General features: G+C 37.9%; 1 protein-coding gene across 1 annotated transcript; it reads right to left on the bottom strand.

The window, feature by feature from the left end:
• Positions 1–12,882: 12,882 nt before the first annotated feature.
• Positions 12,883–13,401, bottom strand: LOC110870579 (uncharacterized mitochondrial protein AtMg00860-like). Its single transcript, XM_022119764.1, has one exon. It carries the CDS (start codon positions 13,399–13,401, stop codon positions 12,883–12,885), a length of 519 nt encoding a protein of 172 aa, XP_021975456.1.
• Positions 13,402–18,252: the final 4,851 nt, after the last annotated feature.

Consider the following 18,252-nt stretch of genomic DNA (forward strand, 5'->3'; position numbering starts at 1 on the left):
AGATCCTATGCAAGGAGAAGATAGTTCGCATTCCCCGTTCGGGTAAGCAACCTCTCGAAGTTCAGGGCGACAAGAGTGGTGCTGTGGTTGGCATCATTTCTTTTTTGAAGGCACAGAAATGTTTACGAAAGGGGCACACTGCTATTCTGGCATTAGTTACAGATGCATCGACGAAAGAGAAGAGAATAGAGGACATTCCAGTTGTACGCGAATTTCCTCAGGTGTTTCCTGAAGATTTACCCGGTTTACCGCCCCATCGTCAAGTTGAATTTCAGATCGAGCTAGCCCCAGGAGCAGCACCTATAGCTCGCGCACCGTATCGTTTAGCTCCAACCGAACTGGAAGAACTTTCAAAGCAACTACAAGAGCTCATGGATAAAGGCTTTATTCGTCCAAGCTCTTCGCCTTGGGGAGCTCCAGTTTTATTTGTGAAAAAGAAGGATGGCACTTTCAGGATGTGCATCGATTACCGCGAACTGAACAAGGTCACAGTGAAGAACCGTTATCCTCTTCCTCGTATAGATGACTTATTCGACCAGTTGCAAGGGTCGAGTTACTACTCCAAGATCGACCTTAGGTCAGGGTATCATCAGCTGAGAGTCCGGGATGAGGACGTTTCCAAGACAGCATTCAGAACTCGCTACGGCCATTACGAGTTCCTAGTCATACCATTTGGGTTTACGAACGCGCCTGCAGTTTTCATGGATCTTATGAACAGGGTGTGCAAACCCTATCTTGACAAGTTCGTCATTGTCTTCATCGACGACATTCTGATCTACTCTAAGAGTCAGGAGGAACACGAGCAACACTTACGACTTATCTTGGAACTTCTTCGAAAGGAACAATTGTACGCCAAGTTTTCAAAATGTGACTTCTGGCTTCGTGAAGTCCACTTCTTAGGCCATGTGGTGAACAGGGATGGGATCCATGTCGATCCATCCAAGGTAGAACCGATCAGGAATTGGCCTGCACCGCGTACACCAACAGAAATACGCCAATTCTTGGGTTTGGCAGGATACTACAGACGATTCATTAAAGACTTTTCGAAGATCGCACAGCCACTTACAATGCTAACACAGAAAAGTGTTACCTACCGTTGGGGAGACTCCCAGGAAACCGCTTTTCAGCACTTAAAGGATAGGCTATGCAGTGCACCTATTCTCTCATTGCAAGAGGGCACGGACGATTTTGTGGTCTATTGTGACGCATCGATACAGGGGCTTGGTTGTGTATTGATGCAGCGGGATAAAGTTATTGCCTACCCTTCGTGGCAACTCAAAGTTCATGAACGGAACTACACGACGCATGATTTAGAGCTGGGAGCTGTTGTTTTCGCGCTCAAGATATGGCGACACTACCTGTACGGTACCAGGTGCACTATTTACACCGATGATGGGTCGAGCTACTTAATGATTATGAATGCGCCATCAAGTACCATCCAGGCAAAGCCAATGTTGTGGCTGACGCTCTCAGTCGAAAAGACACTTTATCTAGGTGTGTACTGTGACACCCCAGGAAAGCCAGTGAACGATACAACTTACCTAGCTTCCTCAGTGAGTGCGTACCAAATTTCGGGATGAAATTTCTTCTAAGTTGGGGATAATGTGACAATTCGTATTTCAAACCTACTTTTGTGTAACGTTACGTGATTATGTGAACTCTATTTGAATAACATGTTATACGTGCCATGTGTGAAATTGTGAATGTTTGTTTATATGCTTGCGTGACCCACTCGACTACACAAGCCCATTCGGGCCACACACATCCGACTCGAGACCATGGGGCAGCCCAAGGGAGGGTTCGGCCCATCCCCTAATCGCATAAACTTTGAGATGTGGTAACTATCTCACACTTTTACAAAACATCCTCACACACACAAACCCTAGAACACACTCTCTCTCTCGACTCGGAACCGAGGCAGCCGAGCATTCCTTTCCATCGAAGCTCTTGCATTCGGATCATTCCCTTTTCTCATCTCGGTTAGTAATATGTTTACCGATTACGTGTTTTATATGTGTGATTATGTGATGATGTTGTTATTAATCGGATTGCATGATCTAGAATTTCTGTTAGCATGATTTACTATGATGTTTCTTAGTGTTCATGTTAATCGGCTCACATACATATTGATAGGATTGCATGATTTAGAACCGAATGGATAATAAAATCGGCTGTTACATGTATGAGTATGATCCGATTGTGATTTTCTTTGATGTTAATGATATGAACGAGTATGAATATGCATGATTCCTGGATAAAACCCTTGTTTGATCGAATAGTAACTAAGTTTGAAACTGTTGATTTGTTGATTGATCTAAATTGTGGAACTGCTAAAACTGATTGCTGATATTACGGAACTAATTGAGCTGATAATAAGGAAACTGTTACTATCTGCTAGCCTCGACACGGGTTGCGAGTCGAGAACCCTTAGTCTCGACTCGAGACCACATTGCCAACACACAACAAGCACAACTCGAGACCACGGTTGCGGGTCCGGTTGCGACTCGAGAACGTGTAGTCTCGACTAGACCATAATGACTCGAGACCGCCCTTGTTGCGACTTGAGACCCCGAAATCAGTACAACCCGAGACCGACTAGTCTCGACTCGAAATCGTTAGTCTCGACTCGAGACCGTGAACACTTGCACATTATTATTGGACTTTCACTGTTACGAGCCCAACTGATTGGGCCGGATACTTGGACTTATTTACGTGTCTGCTATTGGACTGCTATGACATACTTGTGCATGCCATGATTATACTTGTGTACAATACGTGTAGAACATGCGTGCTATACTTGAATAACCATGCTAGGACGTGGTTGATCACTATATAGCTTAACCGAACTTTGTGTATCTGCCGAGCAAACCCAAGGTAAGTTCACACAGCCAAGGCATGGGGTTCCCGGGTGGGAATGGGATTGGATGACTTATTGCATATACTCAGAGGGTAGAACCTAACGATAAGATACGGCTAGACTAGTAACACTTATTGAACTGATCTTCGCACACCTGCCAAGGGTTGGCCGCGATATTATGACTGACTTCGCACACCTGCCATAGGAAGGCCGCGAACTAAATGTACTAATCTTCGCACACCTGCCTGGGAGGCCGCGATACAAATAAACCTAGTCTAGAATACTTGGGAAGAACATCCCCTAAACTTCGCATACCTGCCTGGGAGGCCGCGATGGAAACTAGTACGATGCATGACATAACGAACGAACATACTACTACTCACACTATACTATTACTGAACTATTAACTGTGAACTCGCTCAACTAGTTGTTGACTCTATGCTGCATGCCTTGCAGGACCTTAGGTACTTATGGAGCTTGCACTAGGAAGGAGCAGGTCGTTGTGGAACATGGATCATGGATGCCATGTTAAAACGTTTAAACAATCAAACTTAACATTACTTTGGGCTTACATTCACCTACTTTGGATTTTCATTATTACGCTTCCGCTATTGATACTATGTTTGGTTTAGAACATCAATTGCATTGAATAGGGTTTTACGAACTATCTTATTTATATTATGCTATGTTCAATATGATTGATGGCTTGATCCTGGTCACGTCACGCCTCCAAGCGGTGGTACTCCGCGTGTGGATTTTGGGGGTGTGACATGTACGAGCTCTGCAGCTCACCATTCAGTCTGATCTTCCTGCACAGATACGAAGTGCTCAGGTGGAAGCATTGAAACCAGAAAACGTCAGGGCTGAAGCCTTACGCGGCTCAAGGCAACGATTAGAACAGAAGGAAGACGGCGCCTACTATGTAATAGGGCGTATTTGGGTACCACTATACGGCGGTTTACGAGAACTTGTGATGGATGAAGCTCATAAGTCTCGCTACTCGGTACATCCAGGTTCGGATAAAATGTACCACGATATCAGAACTACATACTGGTGGCCTAGTATGAAGGCCCACATTGCAACTTACGTCGGCAAATGTTTGACTTGTGCGAGAGTCAAGACAGAATACCAGAAACCCTCAGGCCTACTGCAACAACCCAGGATACCACAGTGGAAATGGGAAGAAATTTCCATGGATTTTGTTACTGGCCTGCCTAGATCCCAGCGTGGGAATGATACTATTTCATGGACTAAAATGAATAAAAAACACATCAGTGTACTCGGAATGTGTTGTAGATCAGATCTATGTCTTCAATTTCATGATAAAATCAAGATTTAAAAACTGTAATTTCACTGTTCATACTTGTTGTTTCAAGCAAAGTGATAACCCTCAGGTCGTACGAGATGGGCAAATCGTTTGGATACCCCAGACCGCACGAGTTGGCCAATTCGTTTGAGGGTCACATCGTTTGAAACTGTTCCACACCGTTTGAAATACCACATCGCATGAAACCACCAACTCATTTGAAATTAGCCAAACCGCATGAACTGACCACTTCGCTTGAATCAGTCCGTGTGAAGTGTAGTTGTCTTGAAAATTTGTGCAAAATGTTTAACTTTGGTTTATGTTTTGTGTTTCAGGAATCGAACGTAGAATTTGATCCGTCACACAACATCTGCTGTGTCTATGATGAATCTCTACCAAAGATGACTGTATTCAAGGATATTTTGGAATTCATGAAACGTTTACCAATTCAAAAGGCATTGACGAATCAGCACAGAGTTTTCAGATCTCATATTGCTCATTTCTGGAAGAATGTTATGTATGATGAAGAGAGTGATGTGATAACTTCAAGTGTTAGTAGTAATTGTGAAGATAAAGAAATAATCATCACTAAACAGCTTGTCCGTGAAGTGCTAGATTTTCCAGATGATGAAAACTCGCCAACAAGGTTTCCAGAAAGAATGGTTAAAGGTTGTATGCTGAGAATGGGTTACAATGGTCCATTGAATAACGCAAATTATCTGAAAGCATGTTTCACAAAGCCGTACAAATTTTTCATTCATTCATTGATTCACGCGCTTAGTCACAGGAAGGGTAGATATGATGTGATGAAAGATTATCAGATGTGTATGGTAACGACATTGGTGCTAAACAAGAAGTACAATTTTTCTAGAATCGTTTTCCACTACATGAAAGATAATATTACTTTGGGTAGTAAGAGCTGGATGTATCCGAGGTTTGTACAAATGATGCTGGATCATGCATATCCGAATCTGGTGAAAGATGATCAGAATGATCTATTGGTGTTGAATCACATGGATAACGAGACGTTGATCAGATTATCCAAGTATCACAAGAATTGGCTAGAACCGAAGACAAAGACAGAGTTTTTCGGATTCATTAAGAGTGCTAACTATGAGGATCCAGATCATGTGAATCATTTGAAGTGGAGAAATGACGCAGAGATGAAAGAGAAAAGTGTAGTTGATTAATTGACGAAGTTAGCAGATTTTTTGTAAAACACGTAATGAGTGGTTTACAAAAGAAGTAAAAGAAAAGAAAAGAGGTGGTAAGAGAACTCCTAAAGTTCAAACAGAAGAAGGATCGTCTTCTCAACCTCAAAAGAAGCGAAAAAAGAAAGCTGTTGAAACTATGATGGTTGATGAACCAGAAGAAGATGAAACAGGAGTTAACGTTGAAGAAGATCAAGATCGTTTATCTCCTGAAACTGAACGTTTGATGAAAGATCTTGATGATACTCTGGAAGTTGAAAAAGCAGCTGGTGAAAAGGTAGTTGATGATAAAGAGAAGAGTTCTTCTAATGCTGAAGAAAGTGATATTGATGCTGAAACTGAACGGTGGATCAAAGAAAATTATGATCCAAGGGATAGAGTGAAACAAAAGAAAAGAAAGAGGAGTGCAGACGATGATGATGAAACATATGTTCCAACACCAGAACATGTTCAGGGTGTACAAACACCACCTTCTGGAGGAAGAAAGAAATCTACCTCAAGGAAACATGTCGTATCTCCTGCGGTGCGAAAGTTAAAAATCACGCTGAAATCAAAACCTATCCAAGAACCACCAAATCAACCACCATCACCACCACCAGAACCACAACCACAATCACCACAACATTTACAATCACCACAATCATCACCACAACTTCGTATCTCTACACCTATCCATGAACAACATGTTATAACTTCACCACACATCCTACAAACACCACCAACCTCACAACCACCAGTACAAACTACTCCTGGTTCGTCTGGTTTTAAAGATTTTCCACCTATTCCAGAGGAGATAACTCTTGAAAAGCTTGATGATTTTAGTTTCGTGAACGATGATCATGTGAAAAAGCTGCAAAAGAAGGTGGAAGAAATGTTAGTTGAGAAAAAGAAGTTGGAAGATCGTGTGAAGTCTGTTGAATCTGAAAATTCATCGTTGTTGAAAAAGATTGATGCTGATCAAGCAGATATTGATATTCTGAAAGTTCGAATAGCGGAACTGGAAGAGGAAAAAGCTCGAAGGGATGAGCAGAATGAATATTTCAAGTTGAAAAACAAAGAGTTAGAGGCCAATAACGCTAAGAAGAAACATGAAGCATATATGATGATGAAAGTGTTGGAGAATTTGATCGGAAAGCCAATAGAATAAAGGTTTGAAGAGATTGAGCTTGAGGAAGTAAGAGCTAGACGTAAAGCTGAAAAAGAACCTGAAATGAAAAACAAGGGTAAAGATGTACAAGTTGAAGGTGTTGCTCAAGTAACTGAAAGGGTAATCGTTGTGTCTGAGCCATTGAAAGTTCCTGAAACGTCTATTCTTCATCCTTGTCCGATATCTTCAGTATCTGGTGAAATTGACGATGATGATGAAGAAGATAATGATGATGTTTTGAAAGATGATGCAGATGATGTTTATTCTGTACATAGTGATGATGATGATGATGATGATGATGATGATGATGATGATGATCAAGGTACTTCGGGTATCAAAGTCACAGAAGCGTCTCAAGAAGAGAAGATTGATGAATATCTTCATGATGATGCAAACGAAGAGCCTGAGAATGCAAGTGGAAAGGGGGAGCATGATGATGCTGAGAAAGATGATGAGATTGTTGATCAAAGTACAAGGTTGATTCTACATCTTGAACACAATGTAGAAGAAGGAGAAATCTTGCATACTTATACTTTAACTGAGATCGTAAAGATGACGCATGTTGATGAAAATAATTTCAACTTTGATTTTGAAGAGGAGTTGAACAAATTTGACATCAATCAGCAGCCTGAATATCAGTATAAATATGTTGAAGATGCTGATAATTATGACAAAGTTGAAGTAGACGACTAGAGTGATGAAGATCAGTCTGAGAATGTGAACGTTGATACTTCTAGCTTTCCGACGCTTGCTGAGTTCTTCAGTCAGGCAAATGAAGATGAATTGCGAAGAAAAGTAGCTGAAAGTGTTAAGAATAAAAGTTTTCACGAAATGTTGAAGGAAGAACAATGCGAAGAAAGAAAGAAATGGTTCAGAAAGGATACAAAGAGAAAGTACAAAAGACCACTAAAGTATTACAAAAGAAATTGAGAAGTTTCTCTTGGTGATATCATCAGTTGGGGGTATTTGCCACAAGTGAATGCTTATGCAATCAGAAGAGAGTTTGGCGTAAAATATTTCGAATATATTCAGGATATAATGTCTCTGCCTTGGTGGGATGTCGAAGAATTGCCCAAAGTCAGAACATTGTCTTATCCAGTCTGGGTTAACGATATGCCTACATGGGGCTTGACGAAGTTTGAAGCATTCAAAGAATTCAAACACTGGAAGCCTCATTATCCGAAGAAAGTCAAGAGGATTGACCCAGTTACAGGCATCGAAGAAACAATTTTGCAGATCAAGAAGCCCATGGTGATAAAGAATATTCCATTGCCAGAAATGGAACAGAATTTTCACAAAGGGTTCTTATGTTGGGTGTATAGCTGCATGTCGACTGAAGCAATGATTACGTACAAAGTTGAGAATGAAGTTAGATATATCCATCTGTGCGATCCAATGTGGATAGTGAACTGCTCTGCGAAGGATATTGAATGTTTATTTGTGAACAAGATTGGTTACAAGAAAGAAGATAAAGATCAAGCTCTACAGTTTCAGAAAGTTGCTACGATATGTTTTTAGAAAGGTATAAACTCTGAAAATATGTGGTCATCAAAGTGGAGCAAGATTGAAAAGGAAGAATTTCTAAAAGCTGAAAAGGAGAGAAAAGAACGTGAAGAAAAAGACAAGATTGCTAGACTTACAGTGGTACAAAGACTTGCTGAGGAAGAGAAGAGAGCTGCGAATGAGAAGGAAAAGCTCAGAAAAGCGTTGCTGAAGAAACCAAAGCGTCATGAGGAAAAGTTCAAGTCTTTGTGAAGGAAGTTTTTGAAGACAGGCTGACTGAAGACTACGGCAATATCCAAGGGGGAGTTTGTTGATACATAATGTCTATCGCCTACATCATCAGTCTAGGTCGTGTCGTGTATGTAATAGGGGTCAAAATGTTAAGTTTATATGTATTGGAAGCCAGTTCGCACGAAGTGGTTTGTTAGGGCCAGGTCGCACGAACTGGAGATGCCAGTTCGTGCGAAGTAATCATGTTAACTCGTGCGAACTGAGAATCCTATAAATAGGTGTGTTAGGTTTTTCATTTGTAACATTCTGGTGAAATCTGTCACGAAGTGCTGCCGGTTTCTCTGCGTGTAAAAACGTTTTATATGAATGGAAAACCTGTTTAAAGTGTATTTCTCTACTTCTACTCATATTCTAACATTGATTCAAGGTTACTAGTCTGTTTCCGCCATTCTAGAGACCTAGATTTGACTCAGACCGACTCGTTTTGGACGATTCTGGATCCTACAAGTTCAATTAAGATGAGGCTAAATAAATTCTTGTCTACTTTTATAGAGCTAGGTGTGTATTTTTTTTTTTGTTTTTAGTTGTATTATTTTTTATAATAATACTGTGTTCTAATTGAAACAGAGTGTGTTTTTGGATCTAGCATAACACCAGTATTGTTTTCATCTAAACATATGTTTCCATGTAACTTGAGTCTTGAGGCTGTTGTGAATTAACTTTTTAAATATAATGATGCTACATAGATCAGATGCCTTTGGTAATTTTCACCCTTTTGCTTTCATACTCCACTCCCATGTATATTTGTGAAGTGAAGTTTTACTTGTAAATGTGCTTTCCAAGAATTAATTTGTCAATATATATTGCATGAATTATGAATTAGGTTGGAGTGTAAACAAGCCCAGAGGCTCGAGAGCTATTTGGGATTGACTTGGTTGAAAGCTCGAATGAGCCAATTCTTAACGAGCCTGAGCTCGAGCATGAAATACAGATCCTTTAGTTATCGAGCCCGAGCTCAAACAAAATTCTAATTTTTTACATATATAATAATAATAATAATAATAATAATAATAATAATAATAATAATAATTTACATATATAAGAATGATGATGATTATAACCCAATCTTAAAACGCCCAAATCGGTTTCAACTCACGCTCATATGATTTAAACTAATAACTTTAGCTATAGCCAAGCTTTGGCTCGTTTAAGCAATATTGAAGCGAGCTTGAGCTGAGCTTTTAGTTCGTTTGAGATTGTTCTCAAATTAGCTTAAGCCGAGCTCGAGTAGGGGATGGCCCGAGCTGAGCTCGAGTAGTGGATGGCTCGAGCTCGGCTTGGCTTGGCTTGGCTCGTTTACACCCCTAGAATTAGGTGATTTTCTAGAAGCAATTTTGATGAATTATGTAATAACTAGATAGTATCGAAAAAAAAAATTGTTGGATGATGCTTGCTATATCCTTTCATCATGTGCAAAAACAAAATGGATTTTCTTACTAAGTATATGTAACTCTCTCCTAGATGCTTGCCAAGAGTAAATTAGAGCCTGCCAAGCCTTCTCTAGCTCTTGTCGAACAAAAAGCAAAAGCGCAAGAGTGAGTTATGATTTTTTTATTATATATTAACTTTGCTATATTCGTTGATGAAATAAGCCAACGATAGTAAGAACAGGGCTAGGATGCTTAGTTATTAACATAATGAGAGGTTTTAAGTAGTATGATTTGTTGCCTTACAATTTGTAAACTTTATTTTTGTTAACAGATTGTAAAAAACTTGACCTATGCTTTTTTAGTCCCAACGAATTGTAAAAAAAACTTCTTTGTAAACAACATTTGGCCCTAACTGAATTTTTGCCTTATACTATGAGAAAAGTGACGTCGTTTTGTATATACTACTTTATTAGTAGTTTTGGTGAAAACAATGTGCGAGAGATGGCTAATGCAAAGATAAAATATCGTTTCTGGTTGGTTCCGAGATGTTAAAGATATTAAATTAACAGTAGTTTAAGGTGTTAGTCTTATTATTTTTCTTGTTATTTCTTGGGAAGTTATTAACATTTTCTTGTTAATTTTTTATTTTATTTTTAAATTTGAGATTTAGGTGCTCGTTTAATGCTTCGTAAGGTTAATATTTAATCTCATTTTATATCTAGTTTGAATCTATTTAATTCTATATACACTTCGTGTTTTTGTAAATTGTAATAAGCAACATTTACTAAGAAGTAACTATAGTGCATCAGTTTAACAGGTAACTTGGAGCACTAATGGATCCGAGCAAGCCAATTACAAAACTAAGGAAGATGGAAAATGGAAACAACATACATTACAGACTACAACAAAAACATGAAGACTATGACTTAGAAGTATTATATCAACTTGATTGTTTTTGTGTATTTATGTTCTAGAAAAGTCATACATTTATTTTATTTGTTCACATGTAGTATCCTATCTAAAGAACACTTTCTCTAAGAATTGTGAATTCATACAAATTTGTAAATTTTTGGTATGGTTTGCTTAAAATTGATTTGAGACATAATAGTGGAGACTATGTTTTGGTCACTGAAAGCAATATGAAGTATTGTTTTATACTTTAAATAAATGTATTGGAGAGTGAAAAATTTGTTACCAGTAACTGATTTTATACTCTCAAATATATATTCGAAACTAAATAACATGGCATTTGAGACTATTATTTAGTCTCTAAAGGAAGAAATTATGAAATGAAATCATGTATTGAATACTAATTGTTAGTTTTTAAAACATCTTATTAAGGACTGAATTAACATAAATGACAAACCTAATAGAATGTTTTAGTGACAATAAAGGCAAGTTTAGATACTTATTTTTAGTCGCTAAAGGTATACATTAGGGACTGAGCTATATAGTATTCAAAACTGATATGTAGTTACTAAAGAAATGTATTAGGGATTGAAATGGCGTGGTACAAGGGAACAAATTGAAGACTGAATTTCTATGTATCAAAGAGTGACTGTTAGTCCATGTTGGTGTCATACAACCGAGACTGATTTTTAGTTACTAAAACCACTATCAAGTACTAGGTATCTAGGAATGGTTGGGGACTGGCAAATCAGTCCCTGAACAACATTAGGGACTGATTTTAATGTATCAGGTACTTATTTTTCAGTCTTCAATACTCATTTTTTTGTAGTATCCATCTGTGCCTTGAACCAAAGAAAAAGGCAACAACTGATTGATGAGGAAGATGAAAATAGAGAAGAAGAAATTAGAAAAGAGGCTATTAGAAATCAATTAGATTTGGAATGGATGAGGCTTCCTTGCAACTTCAAGCTTAAGTTGCTCCAACTATTCAAAGGTTGGCAAGCAGACCTCAATCCTCTAATTCATCAAATATAAAACTTCTCCCAAGAAACTCATTAGACCCAAAAATACTAAAGTGGGAGTCCGACAAAAAGACCCACGTATTGACTCTGCTCAAGTGTAATGGTAGAGTTGAATATATATCAAGGGAGGATGCACTAGGTCTGAGTGTAGGTGACCTCCAAGATCTTTTGAACCTTCAACTTCAAAGGGATGAAGATTACACTGACTCCTTGGATTTTGAGCTCCAGTTTATAGGGCAAATCAAGGAAAGGTTGATGAGAGAATAAAGATCAAAATAAGGAAGTGTTTTGGCATCATCTGTTCTAGGGGGAGATTGTTGGCCCATGTAATCCTTCCTTGAAGAACAGATGATACAAAAGCCAAAATTGGTTCTCAACAATTAATCCACAATAAGCAGTGTATGAACTTAATTCCCTCCAACGGCGGTGGCTTCTAACAACTGATGATCCTAAAGACTATTATGCACAAAGACTGTTCTATCAAAGCCCTGTCGATTACAAAGACGGTTAAGGCCTCTTAACTGTTGATGTCAAAGTTCTGTTGAAGACAAAGTACTGCTAGAATTAAAGGCCTGATCAACCTTAGAGGAAAGCACTGCTTAGACTCATCAATGAGTAAAGCATCATCAGTGGATTGTTTCATCAGTGCTTAGTATAGTTTGTTTATCAATGTAATAGTGTTTATGTAGAATCAGTGTTTAGAGGTTGCTATAACTGTTAGCTGTCACTGTCTAGGTGATGTCAACATAGATGCTCAGTGGTTAGGATTTGTACTATAAATAGACGGTGCCTGTGCTATTCTATTAAACTCTTTTGCACACACACACTCATCTTGTACGAACAACCATAGTGAGCTCAGGCTGAGGGGGAGTTAGTGTTCATGCATGCATAAGTCTGAATATTGTAATCTTTCAATCTTTTTACTATGAAAGCATTGTATGATCAAAGCTAATCTTTCCTTGATTGTGTTACAAAGTTTTAAATTCATTTTCGCTAAAATTATTCTCTAGTTTATCTTCTTTCATTACCATCTTAATTAAAACAACACAATCAAGTCAAACTCGGATCCTAGCACAAATGCTGGGGACTTTTATGGTCCGTGTATATAATACACTTTGTGCCATATATATAATGTCCCTATCAGTTTAGTGCGAATACAGCGGCACCTAATTCTAAATCATGGGTGGTGTAATTCTTTTCGTGCACCTTAGGTTGTCATGATGCATAGGCAATCACTTTGCCTCTTTGCATAAGTACGCAACCTATTCATGTGTCCGAAGCGTCACAGTAGACTACAAAGTCTTCAATCCCCTCAGGTAGGGTTAAGACAGGAGCATTTCTCAATTTCTGTTTCAGAATCTCAAAGGATTCTTTCTGTTTGGGACCCCAGCCAAACTTGACATTCTTGCGGGTTAACGTAGTCAAAGGAGTGGCAATTCGAGAGAAATTCTCAATGAACCTTCTATAATAACCAGCCAGTCCTAAGAAACTACAGATTTTAGATGGAGTCTTGGGTGCTTCCCAGTTCATGATAGCTTCAATTTTGGCGAGATCTACTTGGATACCATGCTCACTAATGATATATCCCAAAAATTGGACCTCTCTAAGCCAAAACTCACACTTAGAGAATTTTGCATAAAGCTTCTCTTGCTTTAGCAAAGTAAGAATACATCTAAGATGTTTCTCGTGATCAGTCTTATCACGAGAATAGATAAGTTTGACGTCTATAAAGACAATGACAAACTTATCTAAACAAGGTTTGCGGACTCTATTCATGATATCCATGAATGCTGGAGGTGCATTTGTTTTCCCAAAAGGCATCACAAGAAATTCATAATGGTTGTATTTGGTTCTAAAAGCAGTCTTTCGAACATCTTCACTCCTTACTTTTAGTTGATGATAACCGGATCTCAAATCAATCTTTAAGAAATAACTAGCTCCTTGTAACTGATCAAACAGATCACCAATTCTTGGCAAAGGATAACAATTCTTGATCGTTATCTTGTTTAACTAGAAGTAGTCAATGCACATCCATATTGAACCGTCTTTCTTCTTGACAAATAGGATAGGAGTTCCCCAAGGCGAGGAGCTTGGCTGAATAAAGCGTTTCTCCAATAGCTCATCCAGTTGTGCCTTCAGATCCTTCATTTCATTTGGTACTAATTGGTATGGAGCTCTAGCTACAGGAGTAGATCCAGGCAAGCTGTCGATTCTAAACTCGACTTGCCTCTCTGGGGGCAGACCGGGTAAGTCTTTTGGAAATACATCAGGATACTCCGAAATGATCGGTATGTCTTCATCTCACACCCTGACTTTTGTGGAAGCGTGGTTATTTGGTGTGACTTTTTAATACCATAGCATTCAATCATAACAACGCTATATGATAAAACCAAAAGATACTCATCCATTAATTTAGTTTAGAAAATACCGCAACATTCTTGTCTGAAAACATCGACACTCAAATTAAGTTACAAACCATGACATGTTTAAATGAGTTGACAAGGACTCGACAAAAGAACTTAAACAAACCCGAGCTTAGGAACATGTATCCCGTCCAAGAGTAGGATACATCCCCTAAACTCTACGACCACGGATGACATCTTTTATTTAAACGCAGCTTGAAGACACATGCACACACCTGCCAGATCCACTAGTTCCCTGAAATACATGTAGTTTAAAAATATCAACAAAAGTTGAGCGAGTTCATGTGTTTGTATAAGTATGTGTAAACCTTTGTAAACAGTGTATGTATGTATGTATGAATGTATGTCCTGTAAACAGTGTATGTATGTATGTATGTCCCGGTATGAAAGCAAACAAGGAAAAGATCACCAATGGTTTGCAAGGCCACTGATATGTGTGATGGTGTAGGAAGACTCAAACCTAGCAAAGTTGTACCGGGCTTCCGGCTGGAAGACATAGTCACCCTATGGGCCACCCTGGTCCTCATGGGTGTGGGCTCGCTACACCCAAATAGATCTATTACTCATGCCCCTCGGTCCTGATACGCGGATTAATGGTCCCAAGTATCTGCCTACCCTATCACATGATCTATGGTTCTTTCATACGCTAATCATACCAATAGTATTCGTACGTAATCCCTTTTGTAACATGTATTTCACCCCCGAAGTTAATAAACAAAACAGTTTAAAGAAAAGGGGGAGATGAACTCACTATATTGCGTCTTCAGAACTAGTAACTCTGATCTCGTCTGCAAACACGACTACCTACAATGTACTAGTGACTATTAGGCGGACGGGTCGTGCCTTTGCTTAGTATTAATGTTTTGGAGTTACGTTTCTAATGTTATTCCAAGTTGTATAATTATTTGTCAAAATAATTAATATTTCGACTTAAATTATATTTAGTCTTGGAATAATTGTTAAACAATATTTCTGTATTAGTACTTCTCAAGTATTTAATTTCGTATTTTCCTTCCCAAGGATGGGGGTATTTTATACATGTACCTTTCGTATTCTCGTATTTGTATTCTCAAAATAATATATTTTCAAGTCTCACTTTAGAGAATATATATATAACTTATTTATCAAAAATAATGTATCTCAAGAAAATATATATTTTTCTCAAAAATCATATATCTTCTAATATTCTAGGAAAAATATATTTTTACTTTCCAAAAATAATATATTTTTCTCCTTGTCAAAATATGATATAACTTTGTAATATGTTCAAAAATCATATTTTCACTTCTTTCGTTTCCAAAATAATATTTGCCAAAAATATACTTATAAGAGTATTTTCTGGAATATTTTGTAAGTTACGTTTTTGCATTCGTTTCCACAATATTAAGTGTGTAACTTAAATATTTATTCCTTGTGATTTTTGGTATTATGTTATGTTATATTATTTTACCCTAAAATAATATAACTATTTCACAAAGTATACAAGTATTCACACAAGTGTCTTAATATATATATATATATATATATATATATATATATTTATATTTATTCTAAATATATATATTTACCCATTTTTATTTACAAAACCAACCTCCAATATTTGTATTTTTGTTACAAAAATTATGGCAAGGTTTATATTGAAAACCATAGTTAAAATACACTAGTAAATATTTGTTAGAAAATATTTCTAAGTGTTTGTATTTTTAGAAAATTTTGCCATAGTTTCCTTTGAAAATGGAGGTGTCCATGATATTTAGCATATCATTTTCTTTTCGAAATCAACACACAATGATCAACAATCAAACCTACACAATATTATACTTACCAAGTGCAAAAACTATACAATTTACATAACAACATGAACTTGATCTTTTCAAAAAAACTTGTAGTAACTTGGTAAGGTGTTTAGTGGGTTTAGTTACCCTTTAAAGTGTGTTTATTCCTTTAAAAGTCTCATTCTTAAGGAAACTAGGTGTTTACAACTTGTAAACACATTTCACAAAAATGTTTATTTATTAGATCTTCTTGTTTCATAAGTGTTTATACACTTGTTTTTCCACTAAAAATAGTGTAGGTTTAAGTAAAAACCATGATCTTCCAAAAATCATATTTTAAACTTGGTTCTCTTGGAAAATCATTCGTAGGTCTTGGATCCATAAGGTTACTAACTCACTTTGTTTATTATTTTACAAGAAATCTCTTTATTCATCGAGTTCATGTTCATACAAGAAGATGATCATCTTATGTTGTCACATAATCATCCTCTCACTTGCTAGATCATGTGTTTAATCACAACCTAGCAAGCACTTTGTGATGACCAACATCACAATCTCAAGTAAACAACAATCAATCATCATACATATACTAAATAACATCATTTCATTCATATTTCATCACATGTTAAGCTTTTGTTCAAGATTCAAGATTATGTCTTTTAGTGTTCTTGTGGTTTGCATCATAATATATCTTTTAACCAAACAAAAATAGAAGTAACAAAGGTTAAAAAGGATCTTACTACTAGCTCTAAGCTAGGGAAGAAACAAGATGAAAATGGAGTGGATAAAAGCAATTGATGGAGGTCCTTGACAATCCACAAGCACCAAACTTCGTTAGTGACCTTCTTACACCTTGGAAAACACTTGGAATGGTTGGATGATGATTGAGAAATGGTGATGGTGGGGGTGTTGGGGTCGGCCGAGAGGATAGGGAGAGAGTAGGAGAGTTGAGGTGGTGATAAGTGTGAAGAAGATGGTTACTTATAATCCATGTAGTCCTATTATCCATTGGTTAGTGTGTTTCCCATGGTACAAACATGATCTACATCAAATCCAATCAAGATCAACTAGGATTGTGAGAAGATTACACAAATCTTGGGGGTGGGCCACCTAGTGGCCGATTACATAGATGGGGGAGGGGGTTTAGTGTAAGTTTGAATGATAAGTTGTGTAATTAGTTGGGGGTTAAGTGTAAAGTCTAGAGTTTTAAGTGTAGGGTGTATTATGTAGTATGTTAGGGTGTTCGGGGACCATAACTAGTCAAGAAATAATAAAACAATGCTTCTAGCAATATTTTGGTGTTACGGGTAATGTCCGGTTGTTCGGTTAGATACCGGTCCGTTAAAGTGTCAAGTTATTCCGTTTAGTGATTTTTAAGTATCCTTTTGCGACACTTTTAATTCCCGACACTTAGGAAAGCATGCAGAATTCTGCCCTTTAAGTGGGTTTTAGGCACCTTCCGGCACTTAAGCTATGTAAGGACCTTTAAAAATGTCCCTGAACAACCTAAAAATATAAACCCGGACCCCTAAAACCCTAACCAGCTTGAAAAAAATCAAGAAAACAAGAAAAAAATGGGTTTTAGGAGGGCTGTGTAAGGGATAGCTCAAACCTTACGCGGGCCGCTACAACTTATTAATCACACCGGATGAGTTTTAGGGTTCTAGGCGGGCCGCGTAAAGTCTAAGAGGCATTCACGCGGGCCGCGTCAACTTGAAATCCATCTGGATAAGTATCTGGGCCACGTATAGCCCACCTGTTCAACCTAAGCCCATGACTAACTAGACCGACGCCTAGACTAGGCGGCCACGCGGGCCGCGTAAGGTTTCTCTTATATTTTACGCGGGCCGTGAGAACACCATTTTCAGGCTATAAATAGCCTAGCTCAGGGCCTTTCATTCTGTGTCGACGAAATCTTTCGTAAACGAAGTTACACTGTCCAAAACTATATTTTCCTATAGTGAGGTGCTGCCATAATACCGGATAATAACTCGATCGCTGCTACGATTAAATATCCGATCCATTGAAAAAATCCAATGGATGTTTAAGTGCTGCCCGCCTTAGGATTATACTTTGTCATTCGTCGTTAATTCGATGGATGTTTAGTATGGTACTTTGTAATTCGTTGTGAGGGTTGTATCTCGTGAGTTATCGTAAATGCTGTATTAGTTACTAACCTGGTTCGTGTGCATTATTGTTTAAACTAGGTTATTCGGCTTACCAGTAGGCTAAACCCTGCTCGCTTAAACTTGCAATGTGAGTCATTCTCTTTTTACCAAATTTGCTTTCAAAATCATGTTTTGGTTTTAAAGTTATAATTACAGGGATTAAGTTTTTGTAATCATCAATTACTGCCGGTATGTGGGGTTTTGTATACATTACTTACTTCCCATCACCATTGGACAACGAGTTAGCCAATGGGTGATCTGACCATAGTC

This window comes from Helianthus annuus, chromosome 8 (genome assembly GCF_002127325.2).
Source record: "Helianthus annuus cultivar XRQ/B chromosome 8, HanXRQr2.0-SUNRISE, whole genome shotgun sequence".
Classification (NCBI taxonomy): domain Eukaryota; kingdom Viridiplantae; phylum Streptophyta; class Magnoliopsida; order Asterales; family Asteraceae; genus Helianthus; species Helianthus annuus.